The sequence below is a fragment of the Trachemys scripta genome, chromosome 2 (assembly GCF_013100865.1).
Source record: "Trachemys scripta elegans isolate TJP31775 chromosome 2, CAS_Tse_1.0, whole genome shotgun sequence".
NCBI lineage: Eukaryota > Metazoa > Chordata > Testudines > Emydidae > Trachemys > Trachemys scripta.
Genome location: NC_048299.1, coordinates 67,480,223 through 67,505,100, shown reverse-complemented (window position 1 = coordinate 67,505,100; position 24,878 = coordinate 67,480,223). Strand labels below are relative to the sequence as shown.

Sequence of the window (24,878 nt, the reverse complement as noted above, 5' to 3'; positions counted from 1 at the left end):
TGACCATGGATAAGAACTGAATTTAAGGTGCTCAGGGTGACAGAACTTCATTTTTGGTAACAGGTAGCCATTTCCCCGCAAGAGTCCCACCTTGTGCAGTCACTGAAAAGGCAAAGAACAGGAGCATTTTCTAGCTTTGAGGCCAAATTCTGACCTCAGTTACAGTGGTATAAATTAGGAGTAATTCAATTAATTTTCATTCCAGATTTCGCCCTCTTATCTTCAGCATGGAGCCCTGTTAAGAAGAGAGAGGGCGAGTCGGAGCAGGTGTCCTTCTGCTAGCTCATTTTCTTTTCAAAGAGATTCTACCCATTACCTAGCAATTGGTAGAGGCTCTGTTTTCACACATTCATAGGTTTTTGAGGCCAGACGGGACCATTAGGATGATCTAGTCTGACCACCTGCCTAACCCAGGATAAAGAATTGCACCAGTGATTCCTGCATCCCTTATGGGATGTAATTCTCACTGAGGAACATCTTTTTCGTTAATATGTTGAAGCCAAGGGCAGATCTACAATATAAATGGCTTCATATAGTTTCTAGGAGACTGATAGAGGAGAGCGATAATAGAATCTCAGAAGTTAAAGATGGAAAAGACCCAGTGGGTCATTCAGACTGTCCTCCTGCCAGTACAGTACTGTTCCCTAACGTATATTTTTCCAGTCCTATGCTGCTTTAGCTAGTCAACTATTAAAAGGCCCAAGTGATGGGGTTTCCATTATACTGTTTGGGAAACTTTTTAAAGTCTAACAGAAATTACTATCAGGAAATATTTTCTTTTTAATAAGCTTACATAGCACAAATATACAGCGTATCAGCTTTAAAAAGCACCTGTTTTCTATCTGGTAGCAGCCCATTCACAGGCCCTCCCTTGCAGAAGCATAAATAATTTGTGTGGAGAGGGAGTTTATATACCCAGGGTAGTGCTATGCACAGGATGTACACTTATTATCCTTTAGGCCTGGCTCAGGAACACTGCTCTGTTCCTCTCACGCAAGGCCTCCAGAATGGTCTCTTTGTGGGGGGAAGAGTCACAGGACCAGGATGGCCAAACTCAGCCCTGTGCTCCCCATGGAGATTCCAGCCTAAAGGGGGGGTAGGCAGAATTTGAACGCATTGTAAGCACATATGAGAAGCATGTTGAAATGCTGAGAAAAACCTGCAGCTTAATTTGAGGGACCAACCTGGAAAAAAAAACAACCCTGAAAAAATAATTTGCCTCATATGCCTCAAGTCAAAATAATCCAAAGCAGCTGCTTTTATTTAGAACTGGAGAGGGCAATAATAAAGCCACAATTCTAAATTGGGGATGGTCTTGCTTTGCTATTTGTTCTTTAGCCATGCTGCTGAAGCTGCCCAGTGTATATCATTTTTAAGAAAGCTAGAAAACTCTGGGAACTGTCACCAGTTAACATAAACATTCCATAAAATCTATCTGGGGCCTTTCCTAAAGCAAACTGTCTTTAGCAGAGAAAAGGCACCACTATAAGTTTAAACTGTTTAAAGGCTGTAGAAAGTGTGTGTGTGTGTGTGTGTGTGTGTGTGTGTGTGTGTATTGGGGCGGGGGGGTAGGGGGTGGCCAGTATATTTAAAGCCAAATGTTCGTTTTAACACCAGTACTATAATAAATGCAGAACTATTTGTTGAACACACTGATTTTAATCGTAAGTGTTATTTAAATAACAATGTACTTAAGAATGCAATATATTCCATTCTGTGGATATTCCCTCCTATTAAGCATTATGCACATGGGTTGTGCCACAAATAGCTCTGAATCACAGTTCTATTTTGTACCCATAATGAATGTTATATCTTAAGATATCAGCCCATCCTTAAACTGGACACCCTTAAGCTATATGTATTATGCTGTTCACATAAATGTCTTATCCTCCAACTACTGCACCTTAAGTCCTGCCATGAATTTAAAGACCTGGCTGCTCAGAAATCAGGGATGCCAGAGCAGCAAATGGCAAATAAATGGCTTTATCTGATGTTATGTGATGGCTGCAAAAATTCATAAAAATAGTGAATTGTGTCAAATTAGTCATGCAACAGAACAAACTAGAAACACTTGCAAAGATATAGATCACTTCTAAAGGTAAAATCAGAACCACTCAGGAACACAGGTTGCTGGAATGTTACTTAAGAAAGCAGTGGATTGGATAGCCAGATGATTTATAGCCATGATTGTAAGCGTTGTGCATCTGACAGTTGGTTATGAGGTTTTCAGAAGCGCTACTGCAGTCTTGTGGTGAAAAAGCTGGAGGGCCAAGGTCAGCTGATATTGATGTAGCAAGCTTATTTTCAGAAACTTCAAGAATAATGGAAGTCTGAGATTTGTATGGTGAGCAATGGTAAATAGCTTAAGAAGTGGAAGAAGCATTAAAGGTGGCTGAACTAATCAGAGGTATGGAGTCTGTTCGTGGCCAATTAGAAGGATAAGATCTGGGGCTACGTAAAGACCCTGAACTAGAAACTGGACTTGCCTTTGAAAAATACAAAAAGGAAAGAAGGGTGCAGGGACATTATAGATATTTTGCCTCGTAAAAAAATTTAAACTCTTTATTTTGCCAACTCCCTTCCTATGTGTAAAAACAAGATAGAGGAAAAACTGTCTAAAAATAATGATGAAAATCTTGGGCAAGTTCCTCAGCAGAAACTATGCCAATTTATATGAGCTGGTGATCTGGCCCTTGTGTTTATTGGGAAATGCTGAATACCAGATTAAAAGAGGATTAAGTGTAGAAACACTGATAAATCATCACTTGTATTCTGGGGAAGGAGTTTTTACTATCTCAACCACCTTTTAATAAAAGTTTGGTTTCAGGTTCATGCAGCTATCTTAATGAGAAAATATTGCATACAGTAAGGAGTGGGCTTCATAAAATATCAACCAATTCTCAGCAGGAGAAACCACCTTAGCCAAATCCAAATGTGGCATCATTCGTGAAACTACACTGTAATTAAGGTCCTGCTGCCAGTAACTGACAGACAAAATGCAGGACACAACTGTAAACGATCAAAGTGAATTTTGAAAAAAAAGATAGTCGTTTAAGATGAATTTTGGCATTTGATTCTAATTACTCTAGGTGCTATTTTAAAATAAAATTTGTAGTCTTTAATGCTGACTAAATGTTTTAGAGACAAAAATAATTAAAATAACCGAGTTATTCTATGCAATTGCAGTAAGGCTTTTTTATTGTAAATTTCATAAGGACTCATCACGTGTAGGGTAAGGGCTATATTCCCCTAGTATTTGGAGTTACAAATGCTGATTGAGAGGAGAATGGACTCCTTATTCTGCATTTGTGGGACCTATCAATTATTCTCAATTTAAAATCCTTTAAGATAAACATGGTTCAGCAGATCACATTGATTCTGCTAGGACTAATGTAAAAATCATATTTTCACACCTCCCTAAATACGAATTTTCCTTTGATGCAAAGATCACCACACATTTAAGGTTTGTAACTGTGTATTTATCACATCTTTTATGGCAATGGTTCTCAAACTTCTGTACTGGTGACCCCTTTCACATAGCAAGCCTCTGAGTGTGACCGCCCTTATAAATTAAAAACACTTTTTAATATATTTAACACCATTAAAAATGCTGGAGGCAAAGCGGGGTTTAGGGTGGAGGCTGACAGCTTGCAACCCCCCCCATCTAATAACCTAGCAACCCCCTGAGGGGTCCCGACCCCCAGTTTGAGAACCCCCGTTTTATGGCTTATGTATGCTAGCTTTTTTTTTAAAAAGTGTATTGCTTTTTCTCTTTATTATTTTGAAGAGACTGATTTTTAAAAAACAGTATTAAGGTATACTTAAGATCAGTCACACTAGCATCCCAGAGTCCTGTGGCACCTTATAGACTGACAGACGTATTGGAGCATAAGCTTTTGTGAGTGAATACCCACTTCGTCAGATGCATGTAGTGGAAATTTCCACAGGCAGGTATAAATATGCAGGCAAGAATCAGTCTAGAGATAATGACATTAGTTCAATCAGGGAGGATGAGGCCCTCTTTTAGCAGTTGAGGTGTGAACACCAAGGGAGGAGAAACTGCTTTTGTAGTTGCCTAGCCATTCACAGTCTTTGTTTAATCCTGAGCTGATGGTGTCAAATTTGCAAATGAACTGAAGCTCAGCAGGTTCTCTTTGAAGTCTTTTTTGCTGCAGGGTGGCTACCTTTAAATCTGCTATTGTGTGTCCAGGGAGATTGAAGTGTTCTCCTACAGGTTTTTGTATATTGCCATTCCTAATATCTGACTTGTCCATTTCTTCTGGCGGTTGGGATGTGGGCACCAGGAGAGGAGAGACTGCTTTTGTGGTTGGCTGGCCATTCACAGTCTTTGTTTGGTCCTGGGCTGGTGGTGTCAAGTTTGCGGGTAGGCTGGGGCTCGGCGGTTTCTCTTTGGGGTCTGGTCCTGGGGTTTTTTGGTGCGGGATGGCTACCTTTGAATCTGCTGTTGTGTGTCTGGGGAGAGTGGTGTGTTCTCCTGCAGGTTTTTGTGTGTTGCCATTCCTGGTGTCTGACTTGTGTCCGTTTGTCCTTTTGTGTGGGGGCTGTCCAGTTTGGCTGATGTGGTATTCACCCACGAAAGCTTATGCTCCAATATGTCTGTTAGTCTATAAGGTGCCACAGGACTCTTTGTTGCTTTTTACAGATCCAGACTAAAACGACTACCCCTCTGATACTAGCATCCCTGTTAATCAATTTACCCTGAAGGTAATGGGACTTGCAGAATCCGAGGGCAGAATCTGACCATTAATGACTAGTGTTCACTATAACCCTTTTTATTTGTATCTCACAATGTCTCTTGAGCTTTAAATCTGAAATCCTTGTTGATTTGGGTTTGATTAGCCCATTAATTAGGTCTCATTTAATAAGCTAATGATAGGACCTCATTGTGACTAAAGTTAAGTCTCTCACCTTGTCTTAAATAAAGATAAAGCCAAAGTATAAAGGCACAGAGAAGGAGTACAAAAATACTTAGAAGCACTAGTGGATCTTTCCCAAAGAATGAATGATTAAAGATTAGGATTATTTATTCTGTAAAGGCGAAGAGCAATAGAATATATGATAGATATAAAATAATGAATGATATAGAAAAATGCCAATGAGGTGCTCCTAGTTATCTTTTCCCATAATAATGGGACACACAAAATAAAAGCTACAAGTTTAGAAAAAAAATAAAAAGAAAAAAATTGTTTTACACACCAAATAATTAAGCATGTGGCATTCACTATCTTGTTATAGGATACTATTGAGGCAACCAATTTAGGAAGATTAAAAAAAGATTTACAAACACAAGTCATTGTAATGTAAGTTAAATTTTCAAAGGCTAATAGTGCTCATGCTTCAAGACATGAACTGATCACTAGTTAGTGGTCAGGAAGGAAATTATTCTTGTATATTATATGAGTAAGTGACTTTAGGGAATTTAACACCTTTCACTGAATCTCCTGGCACTAGGCAATCTTGAAGACAACATATCTGACTAGTGGAATATTAACTTGTTTCAGTACAAGAACTTCATTAATATTATTTAAACTTATGTTTTTGCTGTAAAATTGTGAATATTTTGGCTAAGTGCATGTATGACTCAGTTTGGAATTGCATCTAATTACTACAGTATGTTTAAGACACTACAGAATACACATTTCCTTAACAATGTAATCTGTGGCACTTGCTTTACTCTTTAAATTATATAACACCCACTGACTGTATTCTTATGTAAATAACTCCAGACAGTTTTCGGAATAAAATTATTAGAGCAGTCCTTATTCTTCTGAATACTTATTTTCTGTTAGTATTGTTTTAACCTAAGTATTTCCATGCAACCTTCTTATGACTCTATTGATTTTTTTTTATGATGGTCTAATGACTGTTTAAAAGTACATACCTGCATGGATGAATGCTCACATTTCTTGGTATTAGTACTGTGCTAACTTCCACACATCAGGTGTTCTCCATGTGCAACTTGAAGGTGTACAAAGATTTAGGTCTACATAAATACACCACTCTTCCCCCACACAATTAAGAGCTACAGCTATTCCAAGACAGTTACTGTAGAGACTACAAGAGACATCAGAGTATTAAGTCTTTCCCCTGAGACCTATGAACTATTTTCTATTTAATGAATGCTTTCGCTGTTGCTATAACGATTCCTACAATCATGGACTCATGCTGAGGGAGAGTTAGTCTGTTGAACTGAAACAAAATCTCTAACATTTTTATATGCTCTTAATGGAAAAGTAAATTCATTCTCTTCATTACCGATCTGTGTATAATTATCAATATATGATGCTGTAGTTTAGGCCCCAATCCTGCAAACATTTACACATGTGCATAACTTTACATGCTAATCACATACACTAAGGTAAGTACATATAGATCTACTCACATGTATAAAGTTATGCAGATATGTAATGGCCAGATTTTTCAAGATATTTAGTTACCTACAGATGCAGATAGGCACCTAGGTGCTTTTGAAGCTGGACCTAATTCCCATTATTTTAAATGGGAGTTAGGCTCCTGGTGCTTTGGAAAATCCCACTAGATGCCTAACTAACATTAAAATTCTGGCCCTAAGGATATGTCTACACTGCAGTTAAACACTCGGGCTTGCCAGGCTCAGGCTATGGAGCTGTTTAATTGAGGAATAGGCATTTGGGCTTAGGGCTCCAGTCCAAGCCTGAACTTCGACACCAGGGGTTCTCAAACTTCATTGCACTGCGATTCCTTTCTGATAACAAAAATTACTACAGGAGCCCAGGATGGGGGAACTGAACCCTGAGGCCACCCGAGGGTCAAAGCCGAAGCCTGAGCTCCACCATGCCGGGTGGGGTGGGGGGAAGAGACACCAGTGATTAGAAGGAAAGAGAACCGAATGCCTAGAAAACCTCAAAGAAACTGATGATATGAGTTTATTCTGGAACGAGTGATAACCTGGGTTGAAAATCTCCAACTCTATATAGGTATATAATGTGCACTGCAGGACTTGCAGGGAAACGTAAAGCAGTTAGTAAGAAATAGGTGTATTGTTTAACCCAGATGTTGTCAGAGGCCATAATAATGCACAAGTTGTTTCTAAAGGAACATGAAAAAAAGATACAGTTGTGCTTCTCAGGGAACAAAACAGACCATTTCTGTTCTGCACTCAATTACTGCAGAATGACAATACTGAAGAAAGGATTGCCCTGAAAAAGTCTGTAGCAGTGTCAATTTAAGATAGAACCGATCAACATTGTTAAATCGGCTGTGACCAAAAAAAAAAAAAAAAAGTCTGAAAAAAATGGGCTCCAGGTCCAGATTAATTAGACAAACTATTTGATTTTGGTATTTTTAGTCTGGAACTAGCTAATATCTTCTGGAGAGGAGCTGGGGTAGGGATTTTCAAAAGGTTATGAAAGGCATATTGCAAATAAAAGAATCTACTTCATGAATTACTTCCTAACAGGCTTAGCTCCTGTTTATTGCCCCCTATTTAGTATCTTCTTTGAATGACCAGGTAAAGATCTTTTTAATGCAATCATGATCTCTCTGGCAAGAAGAGCATGCTGCAGTGTGATGTGATGAAACATAAGTAAGAAGGAATCATCATATTTATTGAAAGAACATGGTTATAAACTCAGTGAAGAAAAGCGGGAAAATAGCTCTAAGCTAATAAAATAAAATAATCTTAGACAACAGATCAATTTCACCGTTTGCGTGATACCTTGCTGCCCACACAAAGGACAAGCAAGCTTATATGACAAAATTTGATTATTTTGTTGCACAGTTGATAGTGCTCTGGAAGTGCAACTGGCGGAATGACTGTGGGCTCTGAAGAGAAATTGAAATATCATTGGATAGTCAACCTCAAAAAATTCAGTATATTAGATTCTACTTTGCCTATTTTTAAAGGGATTTTCTAGAATCATCATCACCAGCTACTATGACAATAGCACTGCAGATCTACTTATAATCAAACAGCTGATGGAATTACGGTGCAGAAACTCTTTTCGTAGTTTCATAGAACAAACGCTGTTGTTCCCATTTTCTATAGACATTTTGGCAACACATTTGTTTTTAAAAAGATTTACCATTACTTTATAAAATCAATAACCTTTCCAGTATGCATTAGTCTGCTTCTATTTTTTATAATAGAAAATTAAATTCCTTACTTCTCTTTAACTTTTCACAGCTTCTCTTTAACTTATCTTTCGTTTCTTTAGCGTCTCTTTACCTTCTCTTTAACTTCTCACAGCTTAACCCTCTCTTTCAATAATAAGTCTGCAGAATGAGATTCAGATCTGAATCTTAGGTCAAGTTTGTTCATAGTGGCAAAACGATAGTTCTAAAGTACAGATAACAGATTGCAATAGTGAGGATTGAGACATCCTGTACCTAGACGCTATAGGCATTTCAAACTTACAATCACCCTGAGTTCTTAAATTCAGCTTTCAGCAGGGGGAATGTCTGATAGCTGGGAGGAATAAGAGAAAGGAGCGTTTTTATTAATTAATTAATGGAAATATCCTATCTCCTAGAACTGGAAGGGACCTTGAAAGGTCATTGAGTCCAGCCCCCTCCCTTCACTAGCAGGACCAAGTACTGATTTTGCCCCAGATCCCTAAGTGGCCCCCTCAAGGATTGAACTCACAACCCTGGGGTTAGCAGGCCAATGCTCAAACCACTGAGCTATCCCTCCCCCCGACATGAACTGGCAAGAAGAAGGAGGGGACAGAAGGTGGCCTATGCCCAGGGCCGGTGCAAGGAAATTTCGTGCCCTATGCGAAATTTCCACCTTGCACCCTCCCACCCCCCAGCCCTGCGGCGCTCCACTCCATAACAGCTCCCCCCCGCCCTGAGGCGCCCCCCCGTGGCAGCTCCCTGCTCCCCCCCGGGGGAGCCTTGCGGCAGCTCCCCACCCCAGCTCACCTCTGCTCCGCCTCCTCCCCTGAGCACGCTGCCCTCACTCTAATTCTCCTCCCCTCCCAGGCTTGCGGCGCCAAACAGCTGATTGGCGCTGCAAGCCTGGGAGGCGGGAGAAGTGGAGCGGCGACCGTGCGCTCGGGGAGGGGCATAGCAGAGATGAGCTGGGGTGGGGAGCTGCCGTGTGTGTGGGGGTGCCTCACGGCGGGGGGGGTGGAGGAGCTGCCGCAGGGCTCTCCACCCCAGCTCACCTCTGCTACGCCCCTCCTCGAGCATGCAGCCCCCACCGGCAATGACAATAATTGCATGGAGCGGCTGCTGCGCTGGGAGAGGGAGTCTGAGTCACACATGTCAGCGCGCCACCGGCAGCCCAGGCCAGGAACGCTGTAAAAAAAAATTGAGGGCACTGCTTTTTGGCGCTTCCAAATCTTGGCGTCCTAGGCAACCGCCTAGTTTGCCTTAATGGTAGCACCGGCCCTGCCTGTGCCTTGGAGAGGCACCAGATAAGGAGGGGCAAATACCTCCCTCCTTTTCCACCTGGCTCATATTGAGCCAACATCAGAACTAGCTCTACAGAAGGGGAATGGGTGGGGAGAGAAGAAAAGACTCAACTAGGTATGCTTCAGGCACCAGGGGGAAGGCAGGAGAGTGGCCTGGCTGTTACCTATTCTGTGCTGAATAGCTATCTTAAAAATGACTAGACTGGAGACAAATAGAAGAATTTTGACCACAACTCAGCTAAATACCTACTCAAAGATAATGTTCCACGATGGAACAGATTTTATTTTACATTAATTTGGCTATTTTCCCTCATTAATCAGCTTTAGTTTTATTTTTAATTTTTTTTGGACAGGCTATCACTTTAGGATTTTGAGAAGAGGCCTTTTTATTACTATGGTGGACACACACTAGCACATTTAAAATACACACAGTTATAGGTGTATGAGGGAACAGATCTGTATCTTGTTAGCTCTCTAGCAGTGTAATCTAAACGACTTGGCAATTATTTAAAATTCCATAGAACAAAATATGCAGATGAAATCTTAAAGTTCCTAAAATATTAACACAAACTTAAAATTTCATAATTTACATTAGGCACCCAGAACTTCTTGGAAGCTAAATCCAAGCAGACAGTATTTGAATCCTGGGGATCCCATTTAGGAGTGAAGGTTAAATTGTGGGCTGGATTCACTCCAGGCATAAACCCTAGAAAAGGCCCATTTGCAGAAAGTCTACTGAGGGATGAGGCAGTGGCAGTGTAAAATGGCCACATCTTCCCTGATGCCAAGGAGAACAACAACACAGGATCCTGCATGGTCTGAAAAGTGGGCATTGCTGGTTTGGGAGAGGACATGGCCAGAGCAGCAACCACACGTGGCGATTCAGTGCCACGCCTCAGATCCTCCTTGAATTATAGCTGCCCACCTTCTCCACCCTGTAGAGGCCCTAGGATTGGACGGTGAGCCTTCCATTGGGGGGGGGAGGGGAATGCCCCACTTTTTCTAGGGCTTCTGAATCTGATGCTGAATGGTTACACAGAAAACTCTCTCCACAAAATGCTATAAGACACAAATGAAGATCAGATAATATTCTGAGAAACGCTATTGAATCCCTCTCAGCAAAGAATAAAAAGGCTGGGATTTTATATTCTCAGCTGTACCAGTCTAGGACCTTGCTGGCCTCCGGGAAAACAAAAGCAAGGATTATCACAATAGATGTATCCCTACTACTAAGTTTCCTAAATGCCAGTACCCCCGTGCAGGTGTAGATAAGCAGGCTTTTTTTGCCAGAAAGTATTTAGGCAGGATATAAAACTGCCTAAATACATTCTGTATCCTGCCAAACTACATGGATATCTTGTAGCTATAATAAAAAAGCCACAACAACATGTTATCCACAACTGTCACCAATACCTACTCTGGGCTGAAAACAATGAAATTACTGGGAAAGATAAAATCATAAAGACGACTCATACAAGGAAAGCCTGGAGGCAAGTCTCCAGTGTCTCTTAGCGGGACAAGTAAAGAGCCCAATAATCTTAGGATGTTATCTGACTTTGTTTATCAATGTTTAGATAAAAGCAAGTTTTTAAGATATGCACCCAGGTTATTAAATGTAGGTTATTAAATAGGAAATCATCCAATAAAGGCATATTGGTAAAAGTCTAGTATTTGGTCTAAAAGCAACGCTAAATACACATGTATTCATACTAGGGCTGTTGATTAATCACACTTAACTCATGTGATTAACTCAAAAAAATAATCAAGATATAAAAAAAATTAATCACGATTAATTGCAGTTTTAATTTCACTGTTGAACAATAGAATACCAATTGAAATTTATTACATATTTTGGATGTTTTTCTACATTTTCATATATATTGTATTCTATGTTGTAATTGAAATCAAATTGTATATTATTTTTGATTACAAATATTTGCACTGTAAAAATTATAGTAAAAACTATTTTTCAATTCACCTCATACAAGTACTATAGTGCAATCTCTTTGTTGTGAAAGTTCAATTTACAAATGTAGATTTTTTTTGTTACATAATTTCACTCAAACAAAACAACATAAAACTTCAGAGCCTACAAGTCCACTCAGTCCTACTTCTTGTTCAGCCAATCGCTAAGACAAACAAGTTTCAGAGTAGCAGCCATGTTAGTCTGTATCTGCAAAAAGAACAGGAGTAATTGTGGCACCTTAGAGACTAACAAATTTATTAGAGCATAAGCTTTCGTGGGCTACATCTTCTTGGGATGCATCCGAAGAAGTGGGCTGTAGCCCACGAAAGCTTATGCACTAATAAATTTCCTGTTCTTTTTAAGACAAACAAGTTTGTTTACATTTACAGGAGATAATGCTGCCCGCTTCTTTTTTACAATGTCATCAGAAAATGAGAACAAGCGTTCTCATGGCACTTTTGTAGCCGGCATTGCAAGGTATTTACATGCCAGATATGCTAAACATTCATATGCCCCTTCATGCTTCAGCCACCATTCCAGAGGACATGCTTCCATGCTGATGATGTTTGTTAAAAAAATAATGCTTTAATTAAATTTGTGACTGAACTCCTTGGGGGAGAGTTGTATGTCCCCTGCTCTGTTTTACCCACATTCTTCCATATATTTCATGTTACAGCAGTCTCGGATGACAATCCAGCACGTTGTTCATTTTAAGAACACTTTCACTGCAGATTTCACAAAACGCAAAGAAGGTACCAATGAGAGATTTCTAAAGATAGCTACAGCACTCGACCCAAGGTTTAAGAATCTGAAGTGCCTTCCTAAATCTGAGCGGGACGAGGTGTGGAATATGCTTTCAGATGTCTTAAAAGAGCAACACTCTGATACGGAAACTACAGAACCCGAACCACTAAAAAAAAAAAATAAAAAAAAAAAAATTAACCTTCTACTAGTGGCAACTGACTCAGAATCATGAAAATGAACATGCATCGGTCCGCACTGTCTTGGATTGTTATCGAGCAGAACCTGTCATCAGCATGGCTGCATGTTCCCTGGAATGGTGGTTGAAGCATGAAGGGACATATGAATCTTTAGCGCATCTGGCACATGTGTATCTTGCAATGCTGGCTACAACAGTGCCATGAGGACGCCTGTTCTCACTTTCAGGTGACACTGTAAACAAGAAGCGGGCAGCATTATCTCCTGCAAATGTAAACAAACTTGTTTGTCTGAGCGATTGGCTGAACAAGCAGTAGGACCTAGTGGACGTACAGGCGCTAAAATTTTACATCGTTTTATTTTTGAATGCAGTTTCTTTTGTACATAATTCTACATTTGTAAGTTCAACTTTCATGATAAAGACACTGCACTACAGTCCTTGTATTAGGTGAATTGAAAAATACTATTTCTTTTGTATTTTTACAGTACAAATACTTACAATCAAAAATAAATATAAAGTGAGCACTGTACACTTTGTATTCCGTGTTGTAATTGAAATCAATATATTTGAAAATGTAGAAAACATCCAAAAATACTTAAATAAATGGTATTCTATTATTGTTTAACAATGCGATCAATCACGTGATTAATCATGATTAATTTTTTTTACTGCTTGACAGCCCTAATTCATACCACTAACTGAGGTATGTTATACTATGTGAAGCATGTTAAACTGTACATTAAGGGCTGGATTCACAAAAAGACTTAAGTGTCTAACTGCCACTTTAGGTGCCTAAATCCCAGAATCAGGGATTCACAAAAGCCCTGTTCATCTGCCCCTGAGCTCTGTAGGTGCCAAAAATTGCTCAGCGCCTATGTTTTTGCAGTAAAAGTTCCCTCGGTGCCTCTGTTTCTGCTTCTGGGCATGTGCACTATAGGCCCATGCCAGGCATCTGTATGCCTAAACCCCAGACACCTCTCAGTTCCTTCCTTCCAGATAGATTGCAATATAGAGGGGAAGGAGGGTGGGTTGTGGAATAGACACATTCACCACATCTCAAAGAATAACAATTACAAAACAGGTTAGCAACCTTTTCTTATTTGAGTGACTGCACATGTCCAGTCCAACTTCAGATGACTCACAAGCAGTTTGATTTGGAGGTGGGATCGGAGTCTACCTGAAAATGACTGGAGATCACATGTCCAAATCTAGCATCATCTCTAGATTGATGAGAGATGTTATAATGTGAAGTGGAGATATGCACAGCAGTCCAACTTGCTGTCTGGCAAATGTCCAGAATAGGCACCTGGGCCAGAAAGGCTGTTTGAGGTCTGGTTGAATGTGCCAGCATCTTACTCGGTGGAATTATATTGGCAAAGTCGTAACACAACTAAATACAAGAGGAGATCTACAAAGAGAGACTGGAAGGCCCTTCATCCTGTCTGCAACTGCCATGAATACAAGACTGATCTAAATGGTTTAGTCCTATTCTAGTAAAATACTAATGCTCTCCTAACATCCAATACAGAGTTTCTTATCATCCTGATGAGACTGAGGTTTGGGGAACAAAGTTGATAAGCACATCGCCTGATTAATATGGAAGTGAGAACCCATCTTGGTGAGAAATTTTGGATCAGGGCATAGGTACATCTAGTTCTTGCAGAAGACAGTATATGCAGGATGAGACAAAAGAGCTCATAATTTACCCACTCTTATGGCTGGGGTGATTTGACCCTAAAAAGGCGACTTTCACTGAGAGAGAAAGCAAGTAGCTAAAGGTTCAAAGGGAGGGAGGACCCATTAGTTTTGACAACACTAGGTTTAAGTCCCACTGGGGAACAAGATCCTTCTCATATAACTTCTGCCCTTTTTCCAAATTACCTCCTGTTGGTGAGTTATAAATGAGAGACAGTGGTGTGACTGCTGCTTCTTTGGGGCAGGTGAATAAATGCCCAAAGACTTTAGTGTTGCACTGGAATCCTTCAGGCCATACAGTCATCTGTCTGCTTTGAGAAAAGCAACAGTCCTTCAAAAGGAAGATCCCCAATGGTTTGGTTGGACCTCCTGAGGGAGAGCAGACTGGAGCCACGAACACCTGCTATTCATAATGGCTGATGCCAAGGCTCTAGCTGCAGAGTTGGCGGCATCCAAATTAATCTGATGTGAGATCCTAGCTACTAACTTTCCCTCGTCCACCATAGAGAGGAACTCTTGCCTCTCGTCCTCTGGGAATCTGTCTTTAAAATCTTTGTGATTTTAACCTCTGGCACAATATCTTAATGTCCCAGAAATGCCTGCTGATCAGCAATCCTGAGTTGCAGTCCAGCAGTTGAATAAAGCTTTCTGCAAAATAGATCAAGCTTCTTTGCTTTTGGGGTAGATGCTTATTGACCTTGGCACTCTCTCACTGGCAGCTGAAACCACCAATGACCCTGGAGGGGAGTGGGTGTAAACATCTTCAAACCCTTAGGAGACACAATACCTGGACTCAGCCCTTTTTGCTGTGGGTGGGTGAAAGAGGAGATAGAGTTAGCCACAGGACTCTGGTGAGCTTCAAGACAGTCTCATTAATTTAGAGCACCACTTGAGAAGATCCTACAGATGCTCAGATGTTGACCAGTCTGTGTGACCTGAATACCCAAGGCAAAAGCCCCCTCTTTAGAAGGTCCTGATGGGCTCTATAATCACCAGTCAAAGAGTTCCTCACCTCCACTACCACTCCCTTGTTGAGTGATGAAGAGGAGGAAGCCAAACCTGGCCATAGAGGAGCCTCCTCAGAGTCCTCCAAGGGGAGATTCATTGGAGCAATTTCCTCTTGCTCAAGCCAAGCCTAGTACTGGGTGTGGTATCCTGCCAGGGTGGGTCTCGAGACCTACTTGAGAAAGTAGAGTGGGGAGAGTGCGGAGACTACCTGGGGAGATGGGGAAACCCCCATGAGTTCCAAAATGGCCATTGGTAAGTCTCCAGACCCCAGTTTCTTCCAAGCCATGGATCTCTACTGTCCAGGCACAACAGAGCCTCTGGTGGGTACCAGGGAGTGTAAACGCTTGGAGGGGAATAATGACATGACTGACACATACGAGCTGACCACCGAGTCTGAGGATGAATCAGCTTCTTTCAACCAAGGCTGTTCCTGTTGGTGCCGGAGATTGGCATCAGGAGCCCGGAATAGACAGCACTGGAGAAATCATCGCTCAGTTTCCTCTGGGTGGTACCGTACGATGAGCACTCACGTGTCCAGAGGCGCCCATACTACCCAATGCTGAGATGAGGCAGCCAACAAACTTTTACTACCATCCGATGGCATTGGGCAAGAGGATTCTTGGCTTGCTGGCGAAACTGGTATCGAGAGACTGAGCAGATCACCTGCTGCTGCATAAGCTTTCGGAGTTGATGGCAATGGGATAGAGTCTTGCTGTTGAGTCAGCAAGGATGACACGGCTGAACTAATATATGGAGATATAGCTATCTCATAGAACTGGAAGGGATCCTGAAAGGTCATCAAGTCCAGCCCCCTGCCTTTACTAGCAGGACCAAGTACTGATTTTCCCCCCAGATTCCCTAAGTGGCCCCCTCAAGGATTGAACTCACAACCCTGGGTTTAGCAGGCCAATGCTCAAACCACTGAGCTATCCCTCCCCCCTAGATAGTGTTGCTCCAGGGGCCAGTCTCAATTGGGTGGGTGCAGGGCTGCCTCCATCAGAAGAAATTTAGGTCTGGCCTCCCCGTTTTTCTTGATTCTTGGCTTAAATTCCCTGCAGATTTGGCAGCGATCCCTTACGTGAGTCTCTCCAAGCCAGTTCAGGCCAGTGGAGTGTAGGTTGCTCACTGACATGTTTCTTGCGGGACTCACGTGGTTCAAAGCCTGGTGACCAAGGCATGCCCCCGCACCAAAACCAGCATCTAACAAAAGGAACTGAAGATTATACACCTCCCCAGTCTAATAAAGGAAACTTAATACTATTACAAAACTGTCTAGAGACAAAAGTAAAAATAATTAATTTTCATATTTCAAGTTGTGAAAAAATGCATAAAAGAAAACCAAGGGCTTTTCTACATTTGAAAGTTAATTTGGATTAAGTTAGGGTATGCATTTAAAGCACAACAGCTATGCCTCCACGTGTGAACATTTTTATTCCAGAATAGCTATACCTGAATAGTTATTCTGGAATAACTCCTGGCCTAGACAAGCCAATAACACCTAACTATTGAAAAGTAAACTTTCTTAGGCCAAGATCCTGCAAACATGCTTTACTTTATGCACATGAGTAGTCCCATAAGCTTTACAGGACTACTCATGCAAGTAAACTTATGGACATGCCAAAATGTTTGGAGGACTGGGGTCTTCCTTTGTAAAAATATATGGAATTTTTAACCTGAAGATGTCAATTTAAATGAAAATACAAACTAATATCTACCAGGGGAATGCTAGCATTTCATTCATTTCTTACATTTCTCCGTTACCATTACAATTGCCTCTGTTATTTTTGCAGATAGCTCACACGTGTTCAGTCATACACAAATACTGTATCACTCCTCCCCCCCGCCCTTCCCAAAAGTCAGCCAGCTGTTACAAAATTCAGACATTTGTCTGATACTGCTAAGCAAAATAGAGACAATTAATAATTATCAGAACTGAAGAGTCTGAGACAGCTTATGAGTAAAGGATTATATTAGCTGTTTAAAAAGGACAAACAAGTTCCTGCCTCAAGTAACACAAAACAAAGGGCAGTGATGTATATAACCAGTGAGGAAAGAGACGCTCTCAATGTCTTTTGTAGATTACTGTGTGAGTGACAGAAGCGGCAGGAGCAAATACCTCTTTTCATTTGCTCAGCCTGTTTGAGAAGAATAACTATGCTTGCCAAGGAAGCTGCAGCTGTGCTCCAGCCCAGTTTAATCACTGTGTATGGCTGAGGGTTAATTAGCTGCCATTCTTACTGGTATTTGTTGTTCTAATGAAGATTTGCATAAATGTAAGACTACTGGGTAACTGATACTTGATTTTTCCCTTCAAAGTGTGTGTGTGTGTGTGTGTGTGTGTGTGTGTGTGTGTGTGTGTGTGNGTGTGTGTGGACGGGGGAACTCACACATCCTAAGTGTTTATATTTGTGGGATATTCAGTGTTGCCTTTCCATTTGACCTGATCTGCTTCTGCCTGTTTGATGAATGGTGAACAAAGAGTTCAAGGTTGCTTATCGACTTGAGCCCCATGCTGGGTCTCTGCCTCTAAAATGAGGCAGTATACCTTAGCCGAAGGGAGGGCAAAGTGGATTGAAAACTGCTCCCAGATAATAGAGAATATATATACAATATTTCTCCCAGATGTGCCAGGGCTATTTTCAAAATGATTCCCCCACTGAGAGAAAGAGGGAGTCAATTTACAACACCATGTTCAAATTAGATTGCAGGGAATGTCTAATCCAACAGTTTGTTAATGATAAAATAGCACCAGAACTGGACTCAGAAAATGAAACAAATGGCACAAGCAGGAGAACTGTTAGAGTGCAGCCAGACATAGAAATAAGTAGCGCTATCATATCAGGCTGCAAAATGAAAAATAAGAGCCCTTAAATTTGTAGAAGTCTTCAATTTCAAAAACATACCACTAAAATACAGAGTTCACATGTACGTAAATTACCAAGAATAGGAATAAACAAACAACCCAAAAGACAGGAAACAAAGAGCTCAACATTTCACATTCAGGAGAGGTGAGTTCACAAAGCAAAACATAGGAATACTATTCATTCCTCAAAGTCAAGGTATGAAATACACAAGTCATAGTAAGCAAATCCCCAAAGAGTATTTAAAGGGATACTTAACTTAAAAAATCAAACTTTTGTACAAAATGATTTACCAACTACAGTTACAATAATACCCAAGATTACTATAATTGAAAGAGATTACAGGGGAAAAAAACACTTCTTTCCTCAATCTTTTTGAGTTTGTTTACTTTGTGCGCTTGACAGCATTCTTTGTATAGTCACATTTACTGTTTCCCCTGTATTCTCATCCAGTTTCTGCTGTTATTTTGTGTGGGTATTTCACACAAACATAGGGGAGGAAAAAACATTAAGAAAATAAAAATCCGATCGTAAAACTACAAAAAATGGCAGGGGTGCTACGGAGCAGGTGAATTACTTTTAATTCACTATTTGAAAGAGACTATATTTTCAAGTTGATAGTGTCCCTTTAGAGACCAGACTGCCCCCCAAAAAACTATTTATATTTCCAATTTCTAACTCAAACACAGCTTTCCCACTAACTTTTAAAGTGCCCATATATCAGTAACAGAAAACTCCATATTTTCCATTAATGTCACCATACCCCTTATGCTTATTCTAAAGACTCCTAGACTACTAGTTTTCTTTTCTTTACACTTGTGTTACCACTCCAGCTGTATCAAAAGACAAGCCTCTGCTCAATAAAATGTATAGTGAGAAGTGTGCACATGAAGTCCCTCCAACACATCAGTAGGGGGCGCCCTAAACACCAGAAATAAACATGCCTGAAGTCACAAGGTATTTAGTAACTGTCCAGTCTCCTTTACTGTTTCAGCTTTTAACTGGGACATTGTGAGCATTACCAGGATCTCATTTTTCCTGTAAGTTTGGGCTGCGTTATTTCAGTCACCACAGGTAACTATATATTGGACTCCTTTTTACATCTAACTGCAGCTTTTTGTATCACATCTAAGGCAACCCCAAATGAAGGAATTTAGTCAAACACTTGCCTAGCCTCAGAATTTCATTGTGAGCCTTGAGATATTTTAGTGTTTTTCTTAAAGCCCCAGCTCCTGGAGGACTGTGATTACATGGGAAGCTCAGTTTTCTTTCTTCTTCTTCTTTTTTTAAAGTAAGTTTCTAGCCCTTATGGTTTGGAAAAAAACAAAACAAAACTTCAAAACATGAATCTTAAAGGCTTAGAAACCAGAAGGGAAATAAAAAGACTCCAGAATGTATCATGTTAAAAATCTCATGACATGTAAGCCAATTTCATGAGTTTTGGGAGCCTGACTCATTATTTTGGAATGTTTCGGATCCTCAGTCGTACAATCAGAATCTGTCCTTGGTCATTGGGGGCAGGACAAAGGTGGAGCCACAGGCCTAGCAGTCAGTAGGAAGCAACGAGATGTGTGACTGAAAGTTGAGGGGACTGGTTAACCACTATACTAGTTAATAAGAGTGACTGCCTACTCTCTACATTAATGCCTAGTATTTGTAAACTGTTTTGTTAGCCTTCCACCAGAATTGGTACTATAATACTCTTTTCAGAAGGATGTCTAAATGAAAGCTTTCCATTTCAATGTTCAGTAATATTATCTGGCTGTAATATCCCACATTTCTCAAATAGCACTTACCACTAGGGATATATTAGGGATTAAACTCTTTAGTTTGAAATAGCGTATTTTTATTCTCAAACGCTAAAAATGCACCTGCCCTTCTGACAATATGTTTTCTCTTTAATTTATATCACGTACATTTTTTTCACTTAGAATTATAGCAATCACATGCACTAAATTTTAAATCTACATTTTATGTCTTATTTTTTTTTTACACAGTAGTAAAACACTGTACCAAGCAGATACTAATAGATAACAGAAAGCTAGATGTGAATGAATGCCAAAGTAAAACCAGTGTTAATTTCTTACCAGGGTTGCAGTCTGTAAGAAGTGAGCAGATGGAGAGGAGAACTTTAGAAATGGTTAATGCTGGACTCCAGTTGTCTTTTAAAATGTCAAGGCAGATCACTCCTTGGCTGTTAATATTACAGTGATAGATTCTTGTCCGAAATGTAACCTAGAAAAGACAGTGTCTAAGTATAAAGGTATTTAAAACCAACAATTCCAGTATTATTATTATGATAAAGTAGTTACAAAATCTTATCAGTTAAAGAACATTCTGCTTTCCTGAGGCCAGTGTAACTTTGCAGAGTGATACTACTATGCTGCGTTCAATTAAAAGATGTGTAAGATATTTACTATAGTACAAATTCTGCACCTCTCTCTCTGGCTGGTAACAGAACTGATTTGGTGTCAGTGTGCATGGTTCGGACATGGTTCCAGAGATACATTTGTATGGAGTCTCCTGACCTCCCTAATCTCTGCACAGGAGCCACAGAGTGCATTTTAACCACTGATCTGGAGTCATCTCCATGAAGTCGCTCTACAGCGATTTCCGCCTTTGAGGGGAGGAGGAGGAAGGATTTCTCCCACATCCCATCCCATCTGCCTAGCACCTGGCCCAGCTCATTGGAGTGGTGGTTGGACAGCTTAATGACTGGTAGAAAAACCTGACATAAAATGTCCTGGGGTAGGTAGACAAATTCTTTAGGAGAGGCTGACACAATAACCTTATTTGCATTTCCAAATTTAAAATCACAAATGAACCAGTTGGAATTGCATCTACATATCTTTTCCTTTGTTGTTTATATTATAATTTTTTTGATGTACCCATTCTAGTTCACATCAAATGAATAGAGCCCTGCAAGTCCGTGAGTATCTGCTTTATATCCGTGGACCATTTCTGCGGATAGCAGTGCGGCTGCGGATACAAATTTTGTATCCACGCAGTACTCTGACGGTAAGAGCCGGGTGGGCAGCTGTAAGGAGCCATGGAACGGACCCTCCACCTGCCCTGTGAGGTGGAGGGTTCACCATGGCTCCCCACAGCTGCCCGCCCAGCTCTTACTGTGGCTGGGCTGCGGCTCCGAGCCACCCCCCCCCAGCGGAAGCCATGTCAGGGAGAGTCGCACTGGCAGCTGTGGGGAGCCTGGATCCCTCCACCCGTCCTGGGAGGGGGGCTGCTCGGGCTCCCTACCCAGGGCAGGTGGAGGGACCCAGACTCCCCACGCGTCTCTCCCCGACTGGGTTCCGGTGGGGAGGATACCTTGGAGCCTCAGTCCGGCCCCCAGTGTAGAGCCCTGCAAATCCATGGATATCTGCAGATATCCGCATCTGGGGATGCACATATGCACAGATAATATTTGCGGATCCTGGAAAGGATAAGGATACACATTTGTGTATCTGAACAGGGCTCTTCAGTGAACCTATACTGAACACAACAGAAGGGTAGCCTGCCTTTCCTTCTTCTGTGCTGGAGTAATGTGTGTACCTGTTCTAAAGTGTGTCCTGAAAATACAGGCCTTTTACTTTCAAATAATTTCAGCTGTAAAAGAAAGGTGTGTGGTTATTGGATAGAAAGGGACTATGTAAAAATGACATCTTGGTGTTCCTTAGTTATTCCCCATCAGCAATTTGTTTCCCTATTAGATTTACTCAGATGACAAGTCAAAACAAGATTTTTTATAATGACTTGCTCAACATGGCAGCTAAAAATCAAGATGTATCATTTCTGTGGAATATCTCACCAGCAACAATAACTTTCTGGAGTCTAAATTAAGTCAAGAAATGGGTTGATTATGCATGAGACAGTACTGACAGCAATAAAAACTTGATGACAGCTCTGAATCTACTCTTATTTTAAGCAAGGACAAAATTTCTGTTTTCAATGGGATCCAAATGGGAACATTTGTCAGTAAACTAAGCAGATGATGCAAATATGTGCAATAACATACTGATATTTTAATCATATAAATATTCTTTAACTGGTTGAACACTTCTTCAATCCCTTTACCTCAATCTTCCAAATAGCCTTGATAAGAGAAAGGAGGGAAAAGCCAGTAGCTTTCTATTGGTAAAGCATTGGAGGCAATGAAAAATACTTCTGCCTCATAACTACTTTTTCACAGAGATCTAGAAAGGCAATATTTGGATCCCTGTTTGCATGAATCAGTGAGTTACGTAACAAAGAACCAACTATATCAGGTTTAACTGCTTTTAAATACATTTATGCCTAAGGTTATTATGAACTCATAAGCTGATTGAGCAGTTTGCTAGTCTATACTCCACATATCTGTGCTTTTCAGTGAAGTTGTGCTTTCAATTAATCTTTTTCAGGCTGGCTTACCTACATGCTTTCTTCTGATACCTTTATAACCCTTTAAAAATATTCCTGCATCCTGCATCTCCAGCCCCGTAAGTTACTACAGCAAGTAGATCTATCTGGGAGGAAGGCACAAAGTCATTGTGCTGGCTACAGGTCAGTTGAAAATCTCTCTGCTATAAGGATATTCACTGAAGGCTGGTTCTGTCCCCTTTGCATCAACAGAATGGTATAAATAAGCCACAATTTAGGAGACAACTGGAAATATTGTTTCCTCCTCCAGATGACTCTGTTCTGACTCTGTAGCACGCCAGCCTCCATTGCAGCCAACTCGGGAAACTAACTGCACTTGAAAATTCCTAGAAAGTATAAGTGAGACAGGAGCATCTCATTCCCTCAGATGCTGACTCCCACATATCTGATGTTCTATTTGTCACACACACAATCTTGCTTTTTGCAGGGCTATCTCCATCTATTGTGAGGAGACAAGAAGCCAGCTGACAATATTACTCTAGGGAGTATTACATTATCTACAATATGGTCAGATTTTTACACTTGATACCGTTTAAATGTGTCCTGTAAAGGATGCAGTCTAATGTTTCCATTTATTCCTTAATACAAAAGTCTAAATACACTCCTACTAACATTCAAAGGTTTATGGGTATATACAGGAAGTTATCATCAGACAAATGAATGACAGATGAGTAAATTCCATTTCCCCAAAGATATCTGTCCTCTATGGACTCATTTTCTATGGACTCATACTGTAGTGCATACAGAATAGCTTATTTTCACAGGATATATGTGCAGGTCAGGGAACTGTACTTTACAGAAAAGGGGGGAAAATAGGACAATTTTCTGAAAACAATAAAAATACCATAGGAGGTTATAAAGGTAACCTGTAAGGAATTTAAATGAATTCAAACAATTTTGGCAATAAATAATAATAATGATAAATACATTTATCTAGTGCTCCACAGCAAAGTTAGTTGGGTTCTATTAACAGAATAAAAACAAAAGTCTAACCTCTTTAAATAAAAACAAATGAAGTTAAGAACATAAGACCAGCCATACTGGGTCAGACCAATGGTCCATCTAGCCCAGTATCCTGTCTTCCAATAGTGGCCAATGCCAGGTGTCTCAGAGGGAATGAACAGAACAGGTAACCATCAAGTGATCCATCCCCTGTCACCCATTCCCAGTTTCTGGCAAACAGAGGGACACCATCACTGCCCATCCTGGCTAATTGATGGACCTATCCTCCATTAATTTATCTAGTTCTTTTTTGAACCCTGTTATAGTCTTGGCCTTTTCAACATTCCCTGGCAAAGAGTTCCACAGGTTGACTGTGCATTGTATGAAGAAATACTTTCTTTTGTTTGTTTTAAATCTCTCTGATTAATTTAATTTGGTGACCCCTAGTAGTTCTTGTGTTATGAGGAGTAAATAACACTTCCTTATTTACTTTCTCCACACCAGTCATGATTTTATAGACCTCTATCATACCCCCCCGTAGCTGTCTCTTTTCCAAGCTGACAAGTCCCAGTATTATTAATCTCTCCTCATATGGAAGCAGTTCTATACTCCTAATCATTTTGTTGCCCTTTTCTGTACCTTTTCCAATTCCAATATATCTTTTTTGAGATGGAGTGACCAAATCTGCATGCAGTATTCAAGATGTGGGCATACCCTGGATTTATATAGAGGCAATATGATATTTTCTGTTTTATTATCTATCCCTTTCCTAATGATTCTTAACATTCAGTTAGCTTTTTTGACTGCGCTGCACATTGAGTCGATGTTTCAATGACTCCAAGATCTCTTTCTTGAGTGATAACAGCTATTTTAGACCCCATCATTTTATATGTATAGTTGGGATTATGTTTTCCAATGTGCATTACTTTGCATTTTTCAACACTGAATTTCATCTGCCATTTTGTTGCCCAGTCACCCAGTTTTGTGAAATCCTTTTGTTACTCTTGGCAGTCTGCTTTGGACTTAACTATCTTGAGTAATTTTGTATCATCTGCAAATTTTGCCACCTTACTGTTTACTCCTTTTTCCAGATCATTTATGGATATTTTGAATAGTACTGGTACCTGTACAGACCCCTGGGGGACACCACTATTTACCTCTCTCCATTCTGAAAACTGACCATTTATTCCTACCGTTTGTTTTCTATATTTTAACCAGTTACCAATTCATGAGAGGACCTTCCCTCTTATCCTATGACTCCTTACTTTGCTTAATAGCCTTTGGTGAGGGACCTTGTCAAAGGCTTTCTGAAAATCTAAGTACACAATATCACCCTTGTCCACATGCTTGTTGACCCCCTCCAAGAATTCTAGTAGATTGGTGTGGCATGGTTTCCCTTTACAAAAACCATGTTGACTCTTCCCCAACAAATTGTGCTAATCTATATGTCTGATAATTCTGTTCTTTACTATAGTTCAACCAATTTGCTGGGTACTGAAGTTAGGATTACCAGCCTGTAATTTCCGGAATCACCTCTTGGGCTTTTTTTTTTTTTTAAATGGTGTCACATCAGCTATCCTCCAGTCATTCGGTACAGAAGCTGATTTAAGTGATAGGTTATATACCACAGTTAGTAG

The 24,878-nt window shown here is 40.4% G+C and overlaps 1 protein-coding gene across 1 annotated transcript in view; it reads right to left on the bottom strand.

The window, feature by feature from the left end:
• LOC117872386 (ubiquitin-conjugating enzyme E2 E2) overlaps nucleotides 1-24,878 on the bottom strand; it is a gene marked incomplete in the record, with an annotated part of 313,901 nt that overhangs the window by 18,679 nt on the left and 270,344 nt on the right. The window contains 1 exon segment of the mRNA XM_034760774.1: nucleotides 19,974-20,121. Coding sequence (XP_034616665.1) covers nucleotides 19,974-20,121 — 148 coding nt within the window.